The sequence below is a fragment of the Salmo salar genome, chromosome ssa03, assembly GCF_905237065.1.
Source record: "Salmo salar chromosome ssa03, Ssal_v3.1, whole genome shotgun sequence".
Lineage (NCBI taxonomy): Eukaryota > Metazoa > Chordata > Actinopteri > Salmoniformes > Salmonidae > Salmo > Salmo salar.
Window position 1 is genome coordinate 88,773,186 of NC_059444.1, and position 22,139 is coordinate 88,795,324.

Here is a 22,139-nt window from a genome sequence, read left to right on the forward strand (position 1 = left end):
CCCCTCAGTGTCAAGGTGAAGCGTTGTTCATTTTCTGTTGCAAAACATTTTGCTTTAGTGTGCCTATAATGAACACATAAACAAACTTATTTGCATGATGTTTATTGTGAAACCATGATTGTGAAGCGGTTATGTCCTCTGAAAACAACATTAATCCGGATGGCTGGCAGTGACTTGAGACTTGTCCTATAGCAGTAGAGCTGCCCCTGCACCTGTGCCTCCTCCTGCACCTGTGCCTCCTCCTGCACCTGTGCCTCCTCCTGCACCTGCTCCTTTAAAAATAAAAATCTTTCACCTTTATTTAACCAGGTAGGCCAGTTGAGAACAAGTTCTCATTTACAACTGCCACCTGGAAAGCAAAGCAGTGCGACAAAAACAAACAACACAGAGTTGCACATGGAATGAACAAACGTACAGTCAATAACACAATAGAAAAATCTATGTACAGTGTGTGCAAATGTGCCTCCTCCTGCACCTGATCCTGCACTTGCCAATGACAGTTGGATGTTGACAGACTGTTGTTGAACCTGATCAGCAGGGTTTTATGGGAAAACATAAAAAACATGAGAAGGGTGTCAATTGGGGACATGCGCACAACAAAGAAACTCCACCTCCAAATATAACAGGCACTGCAAGGGGTCGATAATTTGAGAGGGGAAGCGCTCTCTCTAGAATGAGTCTCTCTGGGGAGGAGGATGGGGAAAGCAGTCCCTCTAGTATCAGTGAAGAAATTGAAAAGGAAGCCACTGCTTCTAGAATGAGTCCCTCAGGGAGTGAGGGAGAAATATCCCATAAAAATAGTTTTCCTGCAGAACAGGACACTGACAGTCAACTTAAGAGGTAAGATCATCAAATTGGTAATTGTGAAGGAGCTGAGAGTTTGTAACAACTATCTAACAAGCCAGTATTGTTGTGATTTGTCTTTATTTCATACAATAGATCAAGTGAATCAGACATTTTGTTGGATACATTTACTATATCACTAACCTATACCTAGCTGTTATGTGCATTAAGAGTGATGACAATCATAAGTAACGATAGTAAAAGCACAGTTACAAAAATATGAAATGTGTGCAAACTCACCTACACTCTTAGAAAAAAAGGTGCTATCTAGAACCTAAATGGGTTCTTCGGCTGTCCCCTTAGGAGAACATTTTGAAGAACCCTTTGTGGTTCTACGTAGAACCAGTAGCGGTGCGTGGGTAAAATTACAGGGGAAGCCAAGACCTATGTGTTGTGATAATTGCGTTGTTTGCTCTATAAACTGTTAGTCCATATGCCTTGACACCGTGATAGCTAGGCCCAGGGGCGAAAATCTGATATCAACTTTGGAGGGGACAATTACATGAACTTTTCTCAAGAGCAATTCCTGAGGGGGACACCAAAAGTATTGCTGTAACACATAGCCTACATTGTAATATGGTAAATGTATATTGAGGAACCAAAGAAATAAGGTGTTTGCTGTACTCCTAACTACCGGTACCCAAAACTACACAACTAATCACAACAGCAATACCATTGCCTTAAACAAATCTTAGTTCAGTCACCAGTTTAAGTTGAGAGTGGGGGTATCCATGGCATTTTCCAATTATGTTCCTATTTTACAAGTAAAACAAATTGAGAACCTTTCATAATGTTGCCAAACAAAGACTCAACAAACTTACCTGAGACTCCCTGTCTCTGCCAGTCTGTCCCTGCATATCTGTCCCCAACTCTGCTGTCTGTGTGCCATCTGTTGCCTGCTCTGCCTAATGACATCATTGTGAAACATTTCCATTAGAATTTCATTTCTTTCTTATGAACATTTTATCAACTAGTCTTTGAGATATTAGGCTACTAGGGTTCTTACTTTGCGTTTTGGTGTACTGAAAAATACTCTGATGTCCGTCTTTTATTTTTCTGACATTTTTCTACCTGGCTGGCTGGCTACACACACACACAGTGTGTAGGTTATTTACAGTAGGAGATGGGCTTCTATCATCTTATCTTTTATCATTCTATTTGGGCTTCGATCTAAAAGGTAGCTAGCAAATGTGAAACGGATTAAAATGACAAGAGTTGACAGCTGTATGAGTTCACCATTTACACAACATATGCTGCAACCTTTTGTAATTTTAACAGTTTGTTTCATATTGGCTGGCTTCCAACAATAGCTGAATTTGCAAAGCTAGCGAGCACCAATTCAGTTTCAGTGGTGTTTGCTATAATCTTTGCTACCCGGGTTAAATAAAGGTGAAATAAAATAAATAAATAAAAGTTCCCTTGCGACAATTTAGCTTTTGCAACGAGACCATTAAATATATTTAAGACAATGGTAGAAGAGTGTAGTTCTGTTCAGTTTGGACTCCAGTTTATCGCTAACCTTATCACAGGGACTTTGAAGCACTAACTTACATCATCTGCATGCTGATCTTGGAATAAATTGACGATAGCAAAGATTCCATCTTTGACGAGGCCACATAAATGGAATAGGTACTAGCTAGCTTAATAGTTAATATTTGCGCGCTAGCTCTGCATATTCAGCTAGTGTGTGTGCGCGATTGACTGGATTAACCTCACATCAGTTACGTTCATTGAGTGCCTTTCAGACAGTGGATACGACCCCTCTGTTACCTTGCCAACTAAGGAACTGGCAGTGGATCAAACCATTGTGAGGCAAAGGGTGGGGGGGTCGCAATCTTTTGAAACTTAAAAACGCGCTATTAAGTGTCTATAATCAGCACAATTGCTTTCATTGCGTATTATTAATATTATTTAAATTACATAGTTATGTTTCAGTGATATATTGGGGGGGACAAATCATATTTTTCCCAGGATGGGGGGGGGGGGTCGTGTCCCCCCCGGGATTTCCGCACCTGGCTAGGCCTAAGGTCGAGACAATACGAAGACACAGTTGCAGAATATATTCAACCACACTTTTGTTTCATCACAAAACCGGAGAGCAACATCTGTCTGGTGAAGCCCACAAAGCATATTGCATGTACAGTAACAGATAATTACATGACCTACAGTACAGCACGGTCAAGCAAGTTAATGTTTCCGACATTTTCAGACCACTAAACAACTATTGATTTAGAACCACAGAGTTACCACAAGTTGCTTCGACTATTCCAGCACCATTTCAACTTCAACATCATCAAATCACCTATGCTAAGTCTAATACAGTGAAAACTAAAAGATACCAAAAACAATTTAGTCCAATCAACATAAGCTAAATATGATGTGGCTGTCCATGGTTCTGATTTCTGTGTGTGTGCGCATGTGTGTGCGTTCGTGCAAATAGAAAAACATGTTGTCTCACCCTATTTGTAGAGAAACACCAATGCCATCCTCCTCTCTTTCATGTTGACGAAATGGTCTATCACTCTGTCATACAGTACACACCTTTATTTGTTGTTGTCCTAAGCCCTATTCCCACGGAACTAGTATTACTATAGAACGTCGGTTATGGAATTACTACCTCAGCATGTCCATTGTTCCAGTTGATTAAGGAGGGGACACTCTTGACCCAAACTGCTACAGACCTATATCTATCCAACCCTGCCTTTCTAAGGTCTTAGAAAGCCAAGTCAACAAACAAATTACTGACCATTTCGAATCCCACCGCACCTTCTCCGCTATGCAATCTGGTTTCAGAGCTGGTCATTGGTGCACCTCAGCCACACTCAAGGTCCTAAACGATATCGTAACCGCCATCGATAAGAAACAATACTGTGCTGCCGTATTCATTGACCTGGCCAAGGCTTTCGACTCTGTCAATCACCACATCCTCATCGGCAGACTCAATAGCCTTGGTTTCTCAAATGATTGCCTCGCCTGGTTCACCAACTACTTCTCTGATTCTTTTTTGCCTTTTCAATGTGTCAAATCGGAGGGCCTGTTGTCCGGGCCTCTGGTAGTCTCTATGGGGGTGCCACAGGGTTCAATTCTTGGGCCAACTCTTTTCTCTGTATACATCAATGATGTCGCTCTTGCTGCTGGTGAGTCTCTGATCCACCTCTACGCAGACGACACCATTCTGTATACTTCTGGCCCTTCTTTGGACACTGTGTTAACAACCCTCCAGACGAGCTTCAATGCCATACAATTCTCCTTCCGTAGCCTCCAACTGCTCTTAAATACAAGTAAAAGTAAATGCATGCTCTTCAACCGATCGCTGCCCGCCCGTCCAGCATCACTACTCTGGACGGTTCTTACTTAGAATATGTGGACAACTACAAATACCTAGGTGTCTGGTTAGACTGTAAGCTCTCCTTCCAGACTCACATCAAACATCTCCCATCTAAAGTTAAATCTAGAATTGGCTTCCTATTTCGCAACAAAGCATACTTCACTCATGCTGCCAAACATACCCTCGTGAAACTGACCATCCTACCGATCCTCGACTTCGGCGATATCATTTACAAAATAGCCTCCAATATCCTACTCAATAAACTGGATGCAGTCTATCACAGTGCCATCTGTTTTGTCACCAAAGCCCCATATAGTACCCACCACTGCGACCTGTACGCTCTCGTTGGCTGGCCCTTGCTTCATACTCGTCGCCAAACTCACTGGCTCCAGGCCATCTACAAGACCCTGCTAGGTAAAGTCCCCCCTTATCTCAGCTCACTGGTCACCATAGCAGCACCCACCTGTAGCACGCGCTCCAGCAGATATATCTCTCTGGTCACCCCCAAAGCCAATTCCTCCTTTGGCCGTCTCTCCTTCCAGTTCTCCGCTGCCAATGACTGGAACTAACTACAAAAATCTCTGAAACTGGAAACGCTTATCTCCCTCACTAGCTTTAAGCACCAGCTGTCAGAGCAGCTCACAGATCAGTGCACCTGTACATAGCCCAAACAACTACCTCTTCCCCTACTGTATTTATTCAATTATTTATTTTGCTCCTTTGCACCCCACTATTTCTATTTCTACTTTGCACTTTCTTCCACTACAAATCTACCATTCCAGTGTTTTACTTGCTATATTGTATTTACTTTGCCACCATGGCCTTTTTTGCCTTTACCTCCCTTATCTCACCTTATTTGCTCACATTGTATATAGACTTATTTTTCTACTGTATTATTGACTGTATGTTTGTTTTACTCCATGTGTAACTCTGTGTTGTTGTATGTGTCAAACTGCTTTGCTTTATCTTGGCCAGGTCGCAATTGTAAATGAGAACTTGTTCTTAACTTGCCTACCTGGTTAAATAAAGGTGAAATAAATAAATAAATAAAATCTCTCTCTCACACTCGCCCAGCTGCCAAACTGAGCAAAGACCGCTGCTAAGCAGAGAGCGCACTGTACAGAGAGCGCAGATGCACTTGGCCAAATGAATTCCAGTAATTAATGAAATAATTATACATTTACTCTGACACGTCGCGACCCATACTTTAAGAAAGGCTGCTCTAGAAAGTTGAGTGAAGTTCAATCTTGTGTTTCTCACTGTGGGTTGATATTTCTGCACAGCAGTCCAGGGGGAGCTGGGCGGCAGTCTCTGGACTAGGGAACAGTGGCTCTACCTGGAACCAAAAGGGTTCTACGCAGTGGTGTGTATTCATGGATGCTCAGGGAACTCAGGCTTCCGCCCCAAAATTATTTGAATACTGTATATACAAATGTTTTATCTTTCGTCTCTCTGTTTCATAATTTTCCTTCAACTGACAAGAGAATAGTACCTTATCTCACAGGAGAAAGCATTCCGAGCGAGCGAAACAGCGCCCCTCTGTCCACGTGTAGGCCATCGATCTCATTGTTATTTGTTTTTGTCTATAATGCATTTGTTTTAGGCATAATGGCAATGAAATGTAGCAATATGTATGTGTAGTTACATGTTTTTCTAAGCTTGGGTCCCAGGAAAAGACAATTTCTCATTTGGGTCCCAGGCTGAAAAAGTTTAAGAACCCCTGTTCTAGAGCAGTGGTCACCAACCGGTCGATCACGATATCCAAGGCATTCCTAGCTGATCGCCAAACATTTCTGTAAAAAAAATTTATAAAGCCTTGTCTCGGGCTTAAAGCCTTGTTTTTTTTATTAGTCTCGGGCTGCTGTTGAGATCAAAGCAAGAGCTGCGTGTAGCTACGTGCGCACATTCTGTTCATATTTACATTTTAGTCATTTAGCAGACGCTCTTATCCAGAGCGACTTACAGTAGTGAGAGCATACATTTTTTTTCCCCGGTACTGGTCCTCCATGGGAATCGAACCCACAACCCTGTCGTTGCAAACACCATGCTCTACCAACTGAGCCACACGGGATCATATCCTTTACTAGTTAGTGAGTTATTAACCCATTAGTAGTCAGCAATAGGGGAGTGATTGATAGTTAGTGAGTTATTAGCCCAGTTATAGATCATTTGTAGTCAGCAATAGGGGAGTGATTGCTTCCTACAAGAGCACAAAACGTCTACATTTCTAGACATATTTAAAATATTTTTGTCTTAAAGGGGCAGTGTTGTGTTTTGAGACAGGCTTTAATAAGCTAAGTAGCAAATAGGCAGAGGGTAGTATAATTTGTCTGATTCTCTGTAGTAATGGTACAGGAATAATAATGCATTTTATTTTGTAAAATGGTTTCTTCCATCACACAACAACATTTTCCGTTACCTCCTTGTCTGAAGGACAAATGAATAAACAGGTTAATTTCAAGCCCTGTGTAACAGCTGTCGTGGTGAATGGATGACAAATGCAGACGGGATGTGAATGCTCATCTTTCTATTTACTTAAAATAAAATGAACACAAGAAACAATAGACCGACAACAACAGTTAGCAGGCTAACATAAAGCAGTGCTAAAACAACAACCCACAAACCCCAGGTGAAAAACACACTACTCATATATGACTCCCAATCAGGAACAACAATATCCAGCTGTTCCTGATCAGGAGTCACAAGACTAACACAGAAACAGAACAACTAGACACTACATACAACACACAACTTCTGCCACGTCCTGACCAAATACTAAACAACTACTCCCTCTGCTGGTCAGGACGTGACAGTCCCCCCCCTAAAGGTGCAGACCCCGGAATGCACCTTAAAAGAAAACACACAAAAAATCCCCCAATACTACTACTACTACTACAAAAAAAAAATACCCCCTAAACAAAAAGGAGAGGGAAGGAAGGGTGGCTGCTGTCAACGACGGCACCTGTGCTACACTCCCCAACCCACCTATATTGGAGGCGGCTCAGGTGCGGGACGTGGACCCCGCTCCACCCTCGGCGTCGCCCACTTAGGTGACGCCCCTGGCCGCGTCGGAGGACTGGCGGGCGACCCCGGCTGCGCCCGGCTGGCGGGCGACCCCGGCTGCGCCCGGCTGGCGGCTCCAGACTGGCGGGTGGCTCTGGCGGCTCCAGACTGGTGAGGCTGGGCTGACGCACTAGAAGCCTGATGCGTGGGGCTGGTACTGGACGTGCCAGCCTGGAGACACGCACCTCAGGGCTAGTGCGAGGAGCGGGAATAGGCTGAATAGGACTAGGCTGACTCATGGGAAGCTTGATACGTGGTGCTGGTACTGGTCGTGCCAGACTGGAAGTACTCACTTCCGGGTCAGCACGAGAGGCGGAAACCGGACAGACTGGGCCATGGAGGCGCGCAGGTAGTCTTGCTCGCACCTCCTGCACAACCCGTCCTGGCTGGGTGGAACTAGCAGCCCTGTACGAGCGGGGTGCTAGTACAGGGCGAACTGGGCTGTGCAGGGGCTTGATGGTTACCGTGCGTAGAGCGGGCGTAGGGTAGCCTGGTCCTAGGAGGCGTATCGGCGACCAGACGCGCTGCGCAGGCATCCTCCTACCAGGCTGGATGCCCACTCTAGCACGGCATCTGCGAGGGGCTGGAATAGCTCGCACCGAACTGTGCGTGCATATGGGCGAGATTGTGCGCTCTTCAGCAAAACACGGCGCCCTCCACTCCATACGCTCCTCCATATAATCACGGGTAGCTGGCTTATGGCTCTTCCTTGGCCTACCCGTGTGCCCCCCCCCCCCCAAAAAAAATGTATTGGGGGTGCCTCTCCGGCTTCCTCGCCAGTGCGTACATAGCTTCATATCGACGCCTCTCCGCCTTGGCCTCCTCTATCTCTTCCCTTGGGCGACGGTATTCCCCAGCCTGGTGCCAAGGTCCTGCCCCGTCCAGAATCTCCTCCCAAGTCCATCTCTCACTATAGTCCATGTATTCCGTCTGCTGCTCCTTTCTCCGCTGCTTGGTCTTTGTTTGGTGGGTTGTTCTGTAACAGCTGTCGTGGTGAATGGATGACCAAAACGCAGACGGGATGTGAATGCTCATCTTTCTATTTACTTAGAATAAAATGAACACAAGAAACACTAGACCGACAGGAACCGTTAGCAGGCTAACATAAAGCAGTGCTAAAACAACAACCCACAAACCCCAGGTGAAAAACACACTCCTAATATATGACTCCCAATCAGGAACAACGATATCCAGCTGTTCCTGATCAGGAGTCACAAGAATAACACAGAAACAGAACAACTAGACACTACATACAACACACAACTTCTGCCACGTCCTGACCAAATACTAAACAACTACTCCCTCTGCTGGTCAGGACGTGACACCCTGCATGTTTTTTTCAACATCTCATGGAATGTAGGCCTACATTGAACACCAAACATTGGCTGCTACGGTAGTCTGAATGATAGAACAGCTATTTCCATGTTAAAATGTTATTGGATGCATTTTCTCCATTTTCTTTTATAGTAGCCCACTCTGATAGGTCTACATTATGATCAATTAGCCACAGTAGCTTACTGTTAAAACTGTAACTTTTTAGACGTTCCGCTAGCGGAACACCTGCTCCAATATCCAATGATAGGCGTGGCGCGAATTACAAATTCCTCAAAAATACAAAAACTTCAATTTTTCAAACATATGACTATTTTACAGCATTTTAAAGACAAGACTCTCCTTTATCTAACCACACTGTCCGATTTCAAAAAGGCTTTACAGCGAAAGCAAAACATTAGATTATGTCAGCAGAGTACTCAGCCAGAAATAATCAGACACCCATTTTTCAAGCTAGCATATAATGTCACAAAAAACAAAACCACAGCTAAATGCAGCACTAACCTTTGATGATCTTCATCAGATGACACGCTTAGGACATTATGTTATACAATACATGCATGTTTTGTTCAATCAAGTTCATATTTATTTAAAAAAACAGCTTTTTACATTAGCATGTGACGTTCAGAACTAGCATTCCCACCGAACACTTCCGGTGAATTTACTAAATTACTCACGATAAAAGTTCACAAAAAACATAACAATTATTTTAAGAATTATAGATACAGAACTCCTTTGTGCAATCGAGGTGTCCGATTTTAAAATAGCTTTTTGGTGAAAGCACATTTTGCAATATTCTGAGTAGATAGCCCAGCCATCACGGCTAGCTATTTTGACACCCACCAAGTTTAGCCCTGACCAAACTCCGATTTACTATTAGAAAAGTTTGATTACCTTTGGTGTTCTTCGTCAGAATGCACTCCCAGGACTGCTACTTCAATAACAAATGTTGGTTTGGTTCAAAATAATCCATAGTTATATCCAGATAACGGCGTTTTGTTCATGCGTTCAAGACACTATCCGAAGTGTAAATAAGGGTCATGCGCACGACGCATTTCGTGACAAAAAAAAATCTAAATATTCCATTACCGTACTTCGAAGCATGTCAACCGCTGTTTAAAATCAATATTTATGCAATTTTTCTCGTAAAAAAGCGATAATATTCCGACCGGGAAAGCGTGTATACGTACAAAGAGAGAGAAAATAAAAGCATGGGATCCCCTCGTGCACGAGCCTGAGTTTCATAGTACTGTGACCGGCCACTATCCAAACGCGCTACTTTTTTTCAGCCAGAGCCTGCAAAGCCACGATTCAGCTTTTTGCCGCCTTCTGAGAGCCCATGGGAGCCGTAGGAAGTGTCACGTAACAGCAGAGATCCCCTGTAATGGATAGAGATAATCAAGAAGGCCAAGAAATGGTCAGACAGGGTACTTCCTGTACAGAATCTTCTCAGGTTTTGGCCTGCCAAATGAGTTCTGTTATACTCACAGACACCATTCAAACAGTTTTAGAAACTTTGGAGTGTTTTCTATCCAAAGCTAATAATTATATGCATATTCTAGTTTCTGGGCAGGAGTAATAATCAGATTAAATCGGGTACGTTTTTTATCCGGCCGTGAAAATACTGCCCCCTAACCATAACAGGTTAAAGCGGGTACAGCCTCAGTGTCCACAGTAAATGTGAGCTGGAAGTTGCACAGAATTTTCACAATGTTCAAGTTTGCGCTCAGCAGACTTGAATTTGCTCAGTGACAAACAAAATGAGAGGTAGAAGAACCCTTTTGGGTTCCATGCAGAACACTTTCCAAAGAGGGTTCTACATTGAACCCAAAAGTGTTCTACCTGGAACCAAAAAGGGTTCTACTAGGAACCAAAAAGCTCTATCCTATGGGGACAGCCAAAGAACCTCTTTGGAACCCTTTTTTTCTAAGTGTATGTTGTAAACTCACATCCTGCTCTAAACAGGATCAAGACAGACCGACCAGTCTCACCTGTACCTAGCTGTGTCTCCATGAAGAGTGACCAGTCGATGGGACTTCCTATTCTCTTTAGGAAAGCAGACCTTTCCACTGAGCAAAGGTGAGATCTGAGACTATTCTTTCAAATCTGCAGTCATGGGAAATATTGGAAATACAAAAGTAAAAAAATCTGAAGTGTGTGAAAACTGTTCTATTTTGTAAACATACATCCTGATTTAAACACTTAAATAAGATCAGGACAGACCGACCAGTCTCACCTGTACCTAGTGGTATCTCCATGAAGAGTGACAGGTCTATGGGACTAAATATTTTCTTCAAAAAGGGAGAATTATCCACTGGGAAAAGGTGAACTGAGTCATAACATGGTGTTTGATTATGGGTTTTCCTTTAATTTACCATCTTATGTGTAAATAAAGACTCATGTTATTGCTCTCTGTGCTCATTTTGACCCAGCAGTATCTCTGAGGAGAATGACCAGTCAATGGATAACCAACCCAGAGGCCCTACTGATGACAAAGTGTGAGTGATCGCAGTTTGCACAGCATCCTACCTGTTTTCTGGTTTTATTCACCAGCTATGTGTCTGACAACATCTAGTACCTTTACTCTGTGCATTTCAAGATAATACAGTAGCATCCAGTTCATCATTCAGGATGCCTCATTTAGCTTGTCATAGGATTTGAATTGTCTACAGTTCATCATTCAGGATGCCTCATTTAGCTTGTCATAGGATTTGAATTGTCTACAGGACATCATTCAGTCTGACATTATACTAGAAATGTAGATAAAATAATATGATGACTATAATAGTGAGACTGTTCCAAGGTTTAGTGTAACTATCAGGAGATGCAGAGTGCATTGTCTCCCAGTAAATGCACCACATTTTGTGATTTCATCTTCACTTAGTCTAGCGAACTGTAGATTAGAGTTTATATTTGATACTTTTTTACCCAAATAAATGTAATTCAATTCAACATGTTTTCCACATATAGGTACGCAACTGTTTTCACTAAGACAGAAATACAGAAGAAAATGAAATCCTACTTGAAGAATAGGACATATTCTTTATTTGAGGGCTTTGAAGATGCAGGAAAAACGACACCTCTTAACAACATCTACACAGAGCTCTACATCACACAAGGTGGAAGTGGAGAGGTCAATAATGAACATGAGGTGACACAGATTGAGACAGCATGCAGTTGTCAAGTAGAACAAGAGACATCAATCCAACTCAATGACATCTTCAAACCCTTACCTGGACAAGACAAGCCTATCAGAACAGTGCTGACAAAGGGAGTTGCTGGCATTGGAAAAACAGTGTCTGTGCTGAAGTTCATGTTGGACTGGGCTGAAGGAAAAGCAAACCAAGACATCCAGATCCTCTTTCCACTTCCTTTTCGGGATCTGAACTTGATGAGAGATACAAATCAAAGTCTAATAGAACTACTTCATCACTCCTTTATAGAAACAAAAGAATCAGAAATCTCAGAAAATGAAAATGTTGTGTTTGTTTTTGATGGTCTGGATGAATGTCGCCTTCCTCTGGACTTCCAGAATAATAAGATCTGCAGTGATATCACAGAGTCAACTTCAGTGGATGTGTTGCTGACAAACCTCATCAAAGGGAATCTGCTTCCCTCTGCTCACATTTGGATAACCACCCGACCTGCAGCAGCCAATCAGATCCCTCCTGAGTGTGTTGACCAGGTGACAGAGGTACGAGGGTTCAATGACCCACAGAAGGATGAGTACTTCAGGAAGAGAATCAGTGATGAGGACCTGGCCAGCAGAATCATCTCACACATAGAGACATCAAGGAGTCTCCACATCATGTGCCACATTCCAGTGTTCTGTTGGATTTCAGCCACTGTCCTAGAGAGACTATTGGTTGAAGCAGAGAATCGCGAGATCCCCAAGAATCTGACTCAAATGTACGCTCACCTCATGATCTTCCAGTCAAAACTGAGGAGTCAGAAGTATCCTGTAGAGCATGCCAACAATTCTCACTGGGATAAAGAGATGACTCTGGCACTGGGAAAGCTGGCTTTTCAACAGCTAGAAAAAGGCCATCTGATATTCTATGAGGAAGACCTGAGCGAGTGTGGCATTGATGTCAAGGATGCGTCAGTGTACTCTGGAGTGTGCACTCAGATCTTCAGAGAAGAGTCTGGGCTTAACCAGATAAAGGTGTACTGCTTTGTCCATCTGAGTATCCAGGAGTTTCTGGCTGCACTATATGTGTTTCTCATGTTTACTAATGACAACAACAATCTGATGGCTAAAGAGAAATCCCTCCGCAACAAAAGCAGTCTATATGAAGATGCAGTGGACCATGCCTTGCAGTTTGAAAATGGCCATCTGGACCTTTTCCTCCGCTTCCTTCTAGGCCTTTCACTGCAGTCCAATCAGCATCTCCTACAAGGCCTACTGTCACCAACAGGAAGCGGCTCACAGAGCAACAAGGAAACAGTCAGGTACATCAAGGAGAAGATCAGAAAGAAACTCCCTCTGCAGAGGTGCATCAATCTGTTCCACTGTCTGAATGAACTGAATGACCATTCTCTAGTGGAGGAGATCCAAAGCTTCCTGAGATCAGGAAGTATCTCAGAAGTCAAACTCTCACCTGCACAATGGTCAGCTCTCATCTTTGTGTTGCTGACTTCAGAAAAGGAGCTGGATGTGTTTGACCTGAAGAAACACATCAGATCAGATGCGGCTCTTCTCAAACTTCTCCCAGTTGTCAAATCCTCTAGAACAGCCCTGTAAGTGCTTAGTCAAATTACATTCCAGACAGCATGCTAATGTAACATAGTAATGAACATCAGTTTGCATTACCATTTAGGCTGACAACTCAGTCTCTAAGGGGATGTTGGCACCTGGGTATCTTGAGATGCACCTTTTTTTTCACAGGCTGAACGAATGTAAACTCACCAAGAAAAGCTGTGAGGCAATAGCTTCTGTTCTCAAATCAAACTCATGCTGTCTGAGAGTGCTGGACATGAGTGGCAATAAACTCCAGGATTCAGGAGTGAAGCTGCTCTCTGCTGGACTGGAGGATTCACACTGTAAACTGGAGACATTGAAGTGAGTGACTTTGTGACTGTCTCCACTGCAAGGGAAAGTGGATGTTGTAAATATAAAGATGTACGTTCTTCATGTTATAAATGTAGTTATAGATTTGTGTGGATTACTTAGCCGCATCCTCTCTCCAGATTGAATGATTCAACCTAACTGAGAAATCCATTGAGGTGCTTGCTTCAACTCTCAGCTTAAGCACGTCAAATTTGAGAAAGCTAGATTTGGAGGAAATTAATCTAGGATTCAGGAGTGCGATTCATCTGTGCTGAACTTGAGAATCCACAATGTAAATTGGAGACACTGAGGTAAAACTATCCTTCATCAAATCAAATTAGTCGCATATACATATTTAGCAGATGTTATTGCGGGTGTAGCGAAGTTCTTGTCTTCCTAGTTCCAACTTAGTTTAGTTTATTAATTCAACCATTTTTAAAAACAAGTACACATAACAGTTATAAAAGCCATACATGCACATGAGTAAAATCATGGAGGATAACACACAATACAGTCTGGGACTTATTTCCATTGTTAAATCATGGAGGATAACACACAATACAGTCTGGGACTTATTTCCATTGTTAAATCATGGAGGATAACACACAATACAGTCTGGGACTTATTTCCATTGTTAAATCATGGAGGATAACACACAATACAGTCTGGGACTTATTTCCATTGTTAAATCATGGAGGATAACACACAATACAGTCTGGGACTAATTTCCATTGTTAAATCATGGAAGATAACACACAATACAGTCTGGGACTAATTTCCATTGTTAAATCATGGAAGATCACACACAATACAGTCTGGGACTCATTTCCATTGTTAAATCATGGAGGATAACACACAATACAGTCTGGGACTAATTTCCATTGTTAATTCATGGAGGATAACACACAATACAGTCTGGGACTTATTTCCATTGTTAAATCGTGGAGGATAACACACAATACAGTCTGGGACTAATTTCCATTGTTAAATCATGGAAGATAACACACAATACAGTCTAGGACTGTACATTGTGGTCCTCTTACAGTGCAGTAATATCTAACAATTCACAACAATACACACACACATCTAAAAGTACAAAAATGGAATTAAGAAATATATAAATATTAGGAGGAGTAATGTTGGAGTCCTTAGTATAAATAATATAAATGCATGTATGTGCATATGTCACAGGAGGTTGGTGTCACCTGAATTGGGGAGGATGGGCTCATGGTAATGACTGGAGCGGAATCGGTGGAATGGTATCAAATACATCAAGCACATGGTTTCCATGGTTTCCATATGTTTGATGCCATTCCATTTGCTCCGTTCCAGACATTATTATGAGCCGTCCTCCCCTCAGCAGCCTCCACTGGTATATGTGATGGGATGTATAGACATTATGGACAGTATGTGGATAGAATATGTACTATATCTGTAGAATACGTACAGTAAGATAGAATAGTATATATACAGCAATAGTTGAATAGGATGGCCTTAACTAGAATATAGTATATACATATGATGTGGTTAAAACAGTATGTAAACATTATTAAAGTGACCAGTGATTCCATGTCTATGTACACAGACGACAGCAGCCTCTAAGGTGCAGGGTTGAGTAACCGGGTGGTAGCCGGCTAGTGACAGTGACTAAGTTCAGAGCAGGGTACTGGGTGGTAGCCGGCTAGTGACAGTGACTAAGTTCAGAGCAGGGTACTGGGTGGTAGCCGGCTAGTGACAGTGACTAAGTTCAGAGCAGGGTACTGGGTGGTAGCCGGCTAGTGACAGTGACTAAGTTCAGAGCAGGGTACTGGGTGGTAGCCGGCTAGTGACAGTGACTAAGTTCAGAGCAGGGTACTGGGTGGAGTCCGGCTAGTGACAGTGACTAAGTTCAGAGCAGGGTACTGGGTGGAGTCCGGCTAGTGACAGTGACTAAGTTCAGAGCAGGGTACTGGGTGGTAGCCGGCTAGTGACAGTGACTAAGTTCAGAGCAGGGTACTGGGTGGAGTCCGGCTAGTGACAGTGACAAAGTTCAGAGCAGGGTACTGGGTGGTAGCCGGCTAGTGATGGCTGTTTAACAGTCTGATGGCCTTGAGATAGAAGCTGTTTTTCAGTCTCTCGGTCCCCGCTTTGATGCACCTGTACTGACCTCGCCTTCTGGATGATAGCAGGGTGAACAGGCTGTGGCTCAAGTGGTTGATGTCCTTGATGATCTTTTTGTTCTTCTTGTGACATCTGGTGCTGTAGGTGTCCTGGAGGGCAGGCGGTGTGCCCCCAGTGATGCGTTGGGCAGACCTCACCACCCTCTGGAGAGCACTGTGGTTGCTCTGTTCTATAAGGAGACTTGACTGAATTCCTGGTGTCACTATTTCTATTACATTTTTCATCTTTAACTCTGAATTGTTGGAAAGGGACCCGTAAATTAGCATTTCACTGTTAGTCTACACCTGCTGTTTCAGAAGCATGTGACAAATGCCATTTTATTTGATCCTGGCCTTGGTCTCTGATGTAGAATAATTGAAGACAATTTGACAGCAGTTTGTATCATTGTCTTTAGATGTGTCATGGAGTATGTACAATTATCACATGAAATTATGAATCTGGGCACCAGTTCGTTATTCAACAGAATGGATCAGTTTAGTTGTGTTCATTTCAATTAAATAAAAGGTGCAACATTGTTCAACATATGACATTAAAATGACACACAGCTACAGATGCGAAACTTACATTTTCTGGAATATTTTATATTGTGGAATTTTTCTCCCTCACTTTCCGCAGGCTGGCAGGCTGCAGCATCACAGAGGAAGGCTGTACTTATCTGGCTTCAGCTCTGAGGTCAAACCCCTCACACTTGAAAGAGCTGGACCTGAGTGGAAATACTCCAGGAGACTCTGGAGTAAAGCTGCTCTCTTCTGTACAAGAGGATCCCCTCTATAAACTGGAGACACTGAGGTGAGTTCTACTGATCAGTTTCATGAGAACACTGATGTAGTGATCAGTAAGCCATTGTAGACATCCAGACACTGAGTCATATTCAACACATGCTAGGTTCTTATTGGATAAGTTCAGGTAGTCCCTGCCCGTTTTGTTCAGTGTTCTTCTCTTTGATGTCTAGTGAATACGACCCTAGATGTCTATGCTGCTGTATGTGGGCTTAGATCCACTTCCCTTCTGTCTTTCCCAGGTTAAACGATTGAGTCAGTGAAGGAATGGCTTCAGCTCAATGTCCTTGGTTGTGGGAGTGCGCTGCAGTTAAATGCATCTGGGACAGTTCCAAAATTAATTTCAAAGTGCATGAATATAAATATTCAATGCTTCTAAATCGACAATGATAGCTCCTTGAATCAATCAGCCCTGGCGAAGTGGTGCTAGGAAAATAACCTCAACAAACACATCACTGGGGGCACACTGCCTGTCCTCCAGGACATCTACAGCACCCGGTGCCACAGGAACACCAAGAAGATCCTCAAGGACCTCAGCCACCCGAGCCACGGCCTGTTCACCTCGCTGCCATGTAGAAGGCGGAGACAGTACAGGTGCATCAGTTGGTAGAGCATGGTGTTTGCAACGCCAGGGTTGTGGGTTCGATTCCCACGGGGGACCAGTACGGGGGAAAAATGTATGCATTCACTACTGTAAGTCGCTCTGGATAAGAGTGTCTGCTAAATGACTAAAATGTAAAGCCGGGACAGAGAGACTGAAAAACGGCTTTTATCTCCAGGCCATCAGACTGTTAATTAGGGGGGAGGGTGGGTGGTTGGATGGGTGTGGCTAGAGAAATGGGATGAGAGGTTGAGACCCACTTTTTGTTTTCTTGTTTGAATATTGTAACGGTGTTCTGTTTATGTTGCTTGTTAGTGGAGTGTGTTCTGTTAGCTTAGTAAAAGCCCTCCTTTATAATGACATGTTATATCCATCATGTCTATACATATTGACTGTAGTTCAGTGTTACTATAGTCAGCTTCTTTAACTCAACAACCTTATAGTCTTCCTAGTAACCTCTACATCTTACCAAACTTTACTTCAGTGTATTAGATGTCTCAGGATTGTCGTGTGTTGTACACTGCTTTGATTTTTATTGTAGCACCTTGGCTTTTTGAAAATGTAGCATTTCTTACATTCTGTGACCCTGTGTGTTAATCTATGGTAAACTGTATTTCATCTTCATATGAAGTAAAGCTGTTATTCATGTGTCTGTGATTAATTGAATTACAGCTATGAATGTTCATACAGTAATAAATAAGTCTACCTGTGTGGACTCAAGGCCTTTAAGGTGTTCTCTGTTGGTCCAACTAAAATTGATTTGACATGGAACAAAAACATTTCACTACTATACCATATTTTAATCGTTTCTAAATGGTATATGATGAAGCAGCTAGGTTAGGTGACTATTGCTGCCCAAACCTGACTAAAGAACCTAGAAAATCTTTATTATACAGTCACCAAACAATGAAGTAGATGTGAAAACAGGCAGGATGTTTCACTATTAAATACATTTTATTACACAAGCGAACAATGACAGTCTGGCCTTTTCACAGAAAGACAACTCTGAACATCTCATTGTGGGTCTTCTGGTTGGTCAGTAAAGCAGAGAGACATGTAGTCTCAGCAGCTCCTTACTGCAGAGTGTGTCTAAAGACCGATATATTGGACAGCTAGATACTTCCTTCCCCACCATTAGTCCCCCTCCCATCTCTCCTCCTCCTCTCTCCTCAGCCCCAGTTGTGTTGGTCTTCCTCTGTGGTGGTCAGTATGTCAGTAACCAGGCCGGTGCCAATAGTTTTGTTGCCATCTCTGAGAGTGAACCGTTGACCTTTCTCCAGAATCATAGGCTGGCGCAGCGTGAGGGTCAGAGATGTGTCTTCACCTGGCATCACCATGTCCTGTTAGAGAGAGGAGAAGAGGGTCAGTCTTTCCTCAAAGAAGTTAAAGCATAGCCCTGGACTATGGTGAACACTTTATTTTAGAATACACAAATCACATCAGGGAAAAAGATTGACCATTTCCAAAGGTGACAGATGGACACATACCTTGTCTCCTGCCAGGGAGACCCTGCATGCCATGTCCCAGGTGAGTGAGAACATGACTGGCATGAAGTTACTGACAAAGGGCTTGTGTCTGCCCCCCTCCTCCTTACTCAGAACATAGACCTGGGATGAAGAGATGTTTTAATGACAGATTATACATTAATTCCAATTAAAGAACACATATCCTAACCTTGGACTACTAGAACAATTCACTAGTACATAATTACCAAATATACCACAGCTGTATACAGACAGACATGGGCCACAAATAATACAATAGTTGTGGACAGACATGCGTTTTACAAACTTTTCCAAAGAGTTAAAGTCAAATTTAAACCGCTGAATAGAAGCAAATTATTTCAGAAGACAGTATTACTGGTAGTACTAGACTACATCACTACGCATACCGTACACCAACAGTTCCTCTAGCACTGCTAGCTGAAGATACAGGCCTGGACTTTATTTACGACGTGATACACAGGCCTGGACTTTATTTACGACGTGATACACAGGCCTGGACTTTATTTACGACGTGATAGACAGGCCTGGGCTTTATTTACGACGTGATACAGGCCTGGACTTTATTTACGACGTGATACACAGGCCTGGACTTTATTTACGACGTGATACACAGGCCTGGACTTTATTTACGACGTGATACACAGGCCTGGACTTTATTTACGACGTGATACACAGGCCTGGACTTTATTTACGACGTGATACACAGGCCTGGACTTTATTTACGACGTGATACACAGGCCTGGACTTTATTTACGACGTGATACACAGGCCTGGACTTTATTTACGACGTGATACACAGGCCTGGACTTTATTTACGACGTGATACACAGGCCTGGGCTTTATTTACGACGTGATACACAGGCCTGGGCTTTATTTACGACGTGATAGACAGGCCTGGGCTTTATTTACGACGTGATAGACAGGCCTGGGCTTTATTTACGACGTGATACACAGGCCTGGGCTTTATTTACGACGTGATACACAGGCCTGGACTTTATTTACGACGTGATACACAGGCCTGGACTTTATTTACGACGTGATACACAGGCCTGGACTTTATTTACGACGTGATACACAGGCCTGGACTTTATTTACGACGTGATACACAGGCCTGGACTTTATTTACGACGTGATACACAGGCCTGGACTTTATTTACGACGTGATACACAGGCCTGGACTTTATTTACGACGTGATACACAGGCCTGGACTTTATTTACGACGTGATACACAGGCCTGGACTTTATTTACGACGTGATACACAGGCCTGGACTTTATTTACGACGTGATACACAGGCCTGGACTTTATTTACGACGTGATACAGGCCTGGGCCTTATTTATGATATGACACACAGACCTGGACCTTATGACATGATACTGACCTGGGCCTGGACTTTCTGGTGAGGCTGGATGGAGCCTGGTTTGCTCATCACCATCCCTCTCCTAATGTCCTCCCTCTTCAGCCCTCGGACCAGAGCCCCCAGGTTATCTCCTGCCTCCGCTCTGTCCAGAGACTGATGGAACATCTCAATGCCTGGGGAGGAGAGCGGGGGAGCGAGGGAACAAAAGAGAGGGTGAAAGGAGAACAATTAGACTCAGAATGTTGATGTGTTTGGAGGTTTTGGATGGAGTTGAGGGGTTACCAGAGGGATATTTTGGGTAACTCTGTCCAGTAGTCTTATTAGTGGGTAATTGGTGCAAGAAGTGCAGTGGAGAAACTGTTGTAGTTGTAACTTGGTGTTAGAGCTAGTTCTGTCACTACACTGTACTAGGGGTTAGGGCTAGTTCTGTCACTACACTGTACTAGGGGTTAGGGCTAGTTCTGTCACCACTCTGTACAGGGGTTAGGGCTAGTTCTGTCACTACACTGTACTAGGGGTTAGGGCTAGTTCTGTCACTACACTGTACTAGGGGTTAGGGCTAGTTCTGTCACTACACTGTACTAGGGGTTAGGGCTAGTTCTGTCACTACACTGTACTAGGGGTTAGGGCTAGATCTGTCACTACACTAGAGGTTAGGACTAGTTCTGTCACTACACTGTATTAGGGGTTAGGGCTAGTTCTGTCACTACACTGTATTAGGGGTTAGGGCTAGTTCTGTCACTACACTGTACTAGAGGTTAGGGCTAGATCTGTCAGTATACTGTATTAGGGGTTAGGGCTAGATCTGTCAGTATACTGTACTAGGGGTTAGGACTAGTTCTGTCACCACTCTGTACTAGAGGTTAGGACTAGTTCTGTCACCACTCTGTACTAGGGGTTAGGACTAGTTCTGTCAGTATACTGCACTAGGGGTTAGGGATAGTTTTCACTACACTGTACTAGGGGTTAGGACTAGTTCTGTCAGTATACTGCACTAGGAGTTAGGGCTAGTTCTGTCACCACTCTGTACTAGGGGTTAGGGCTAGTTCTGTCACCACTCTGTACTAGGGGTTAGGGCCAGTTCTGTCACTACACTGTACTAGGGGTTAGGGCTAGTTCTGTCACTACACTGTACTAGGGGTTAGGACTAGTTCTGTCAGTATACTGCACTAGGGATAGTTCTGTCACCACTCTGTACTAGGGGTTAGGGCTAGTTCTGTCACTACAATGCACTAGGGGTTAGGGCTAGTTCTGTCACTACACTGCACTAGGGGTTAGGGCTAGTTCTTTCACTACACTGTACTAGGGGTTAGGGCTAGTTCTGTCACTACACTGTACTAGAGGTTAGGGCTAGTTCTGTCAGTATACTGCACTAGGGGTTAGGGCTAGATCTGTCACTACTCTGTACTAGGGGTTAGGGCTAGTTCTGTCACTACTCTGTACTAGGGGTTAGGGCTAGTTCTGTCACTACTCTGTACTAGGGGTTAGGGCTAGATCTGTCACTACACTGTACTAGGGGTTAGGGCTAGTTTTGTCACTATACTGCACTAGGGGTTAGGGCTAGATCTGTCACTACACTGTACTAGGGGTTAGGGCTAGTTCTTTCACTACACTGTACTAGGGATAGTTCTGTCACCACTCTGTACTAGAGGTTAGGGCTAGTTCTGTCACCACTGTACTAGGGGTTAGGGCTAGTTCTGTCACTATACTGTACTACGGGTTAGGGCTAGTTATTTCACTACACTGTACTAGGGATAGTTCTGTCACCACTCTGTACTAGGGGCTAGTTCTGTCACTACACTGCACTAGGGGTTAGGGCTAGTTCTGTCACTACACTGTACTAGGGGTTAGGACTAGTTCTGTCAGTATACTGTACTAGAGGTTAGGGCTAGTTCTGTCACTACACTGTATTAGGGGTTAGGGCTAGTTCTGTCAGTATACTGTACTAGAGGTTAGGGCTAGTTCTGTCACTACACTGTATTAGGGGTTAGGACTAGTTCTGTCAGTATACTGTACTAGAGGTTAGGGCTAGTTCTGTCACTACTCTGTACTAGAGGTTAGGACTAGTTCTGTCACCACTCTGTACTAGCGGTTAGGACTAGTTCTGTCGCTATACT

The 22,139-nt window shown here is 43.5% G+C and overlaps 2 protein-coding genes across 3 annotated transcripts in view; one reads left to right on the plus strand and one right to left on the minus strand.

The window, feature by feature from the left end:
• The first annotated feature begins 537 nt into the window (after positions 1-537).
• Positions 538-17,880, plus strand: LOC106601876 (NLR family CARD domain-containing protein 3). Of its 2 annotated transcripts, none has more exons than XM_045715712.1 (7): positions 538-840; positions 10,532-10,645; positions 10,999-11,064; positions 11,537-13,306; positions 13,455-13,628; positions 16,392-16,565; positions 16,798-17,880. In XM_045715712.1, exons 1-7 carry the CDS (start codon positions 674-676, stop codon positions 16,808-16,810), a joined length of 2,478 nt encoding a protein of 825 aa, XP_045571668.1. In that variant the 5' UTR covers positions 538-673; the 3' UTR covers positions 16,811-17,880. The 2 variants fall into 2 exon arrangements, with proteins under 2 accessions (XP_045571668.1, XP_045571669.1); XM_045715713.1 differs by having other exon boundaries at positions 11,002-11,064.
• Positions 17,881-18,091: 211 nt separating this feature from the next.
• Positions 18,092-22,139, minus strand: part of LOC106606385 (elongation factor Tu, mitochondrial) — a 97,480-nt gene continuing 93,432 nt past the window's right edge. Inside the window, exons 8-10 of the mRNA XM_045715714.1 lie at positions 20,044-20,195; positions 18,644-18,763; positions 18,092-18,496 (exon numbers count right to left, since the gene is read on the minus strand). Of these exons, the coding sequence (XP_045571670.1) occupies positions 18,326-18,496; positions 18,644-18,763; positions 20,044-20,195 (443 nt within the window). The 3' untranslated portion in view covers positions 18,092-18,325. The remainder of the gene's footprint in view (positions 18,497-18,643; positions 18,764-20,043; positions 20,196-22,139) is intronic.

Bases quoted from the DNA above. Each gene is read 5' to 3' on its own strand.
- LOC106601876 (XM_045715712.1), top strand. From the start codon at position 674: ATGAGTCTCTCTGGGGAGGAGGATGGGGAAAGCAGTCCCTCTAGTATC. The intron at 841-10,531 runs GTAAGATCATCA...TGCTCTAAACAG, and splicing joins ACTGACAGTCAACTTAAGAG to GATCAAGACAGACCGACCAG. The intron at 10,646-10,998 runs GTGAGATCTGAG...ATTTTGACCCAG, and splicing joins GACCTTTCCACTGAGCAAAG to CAGTATCTCTGAGGAGAATG.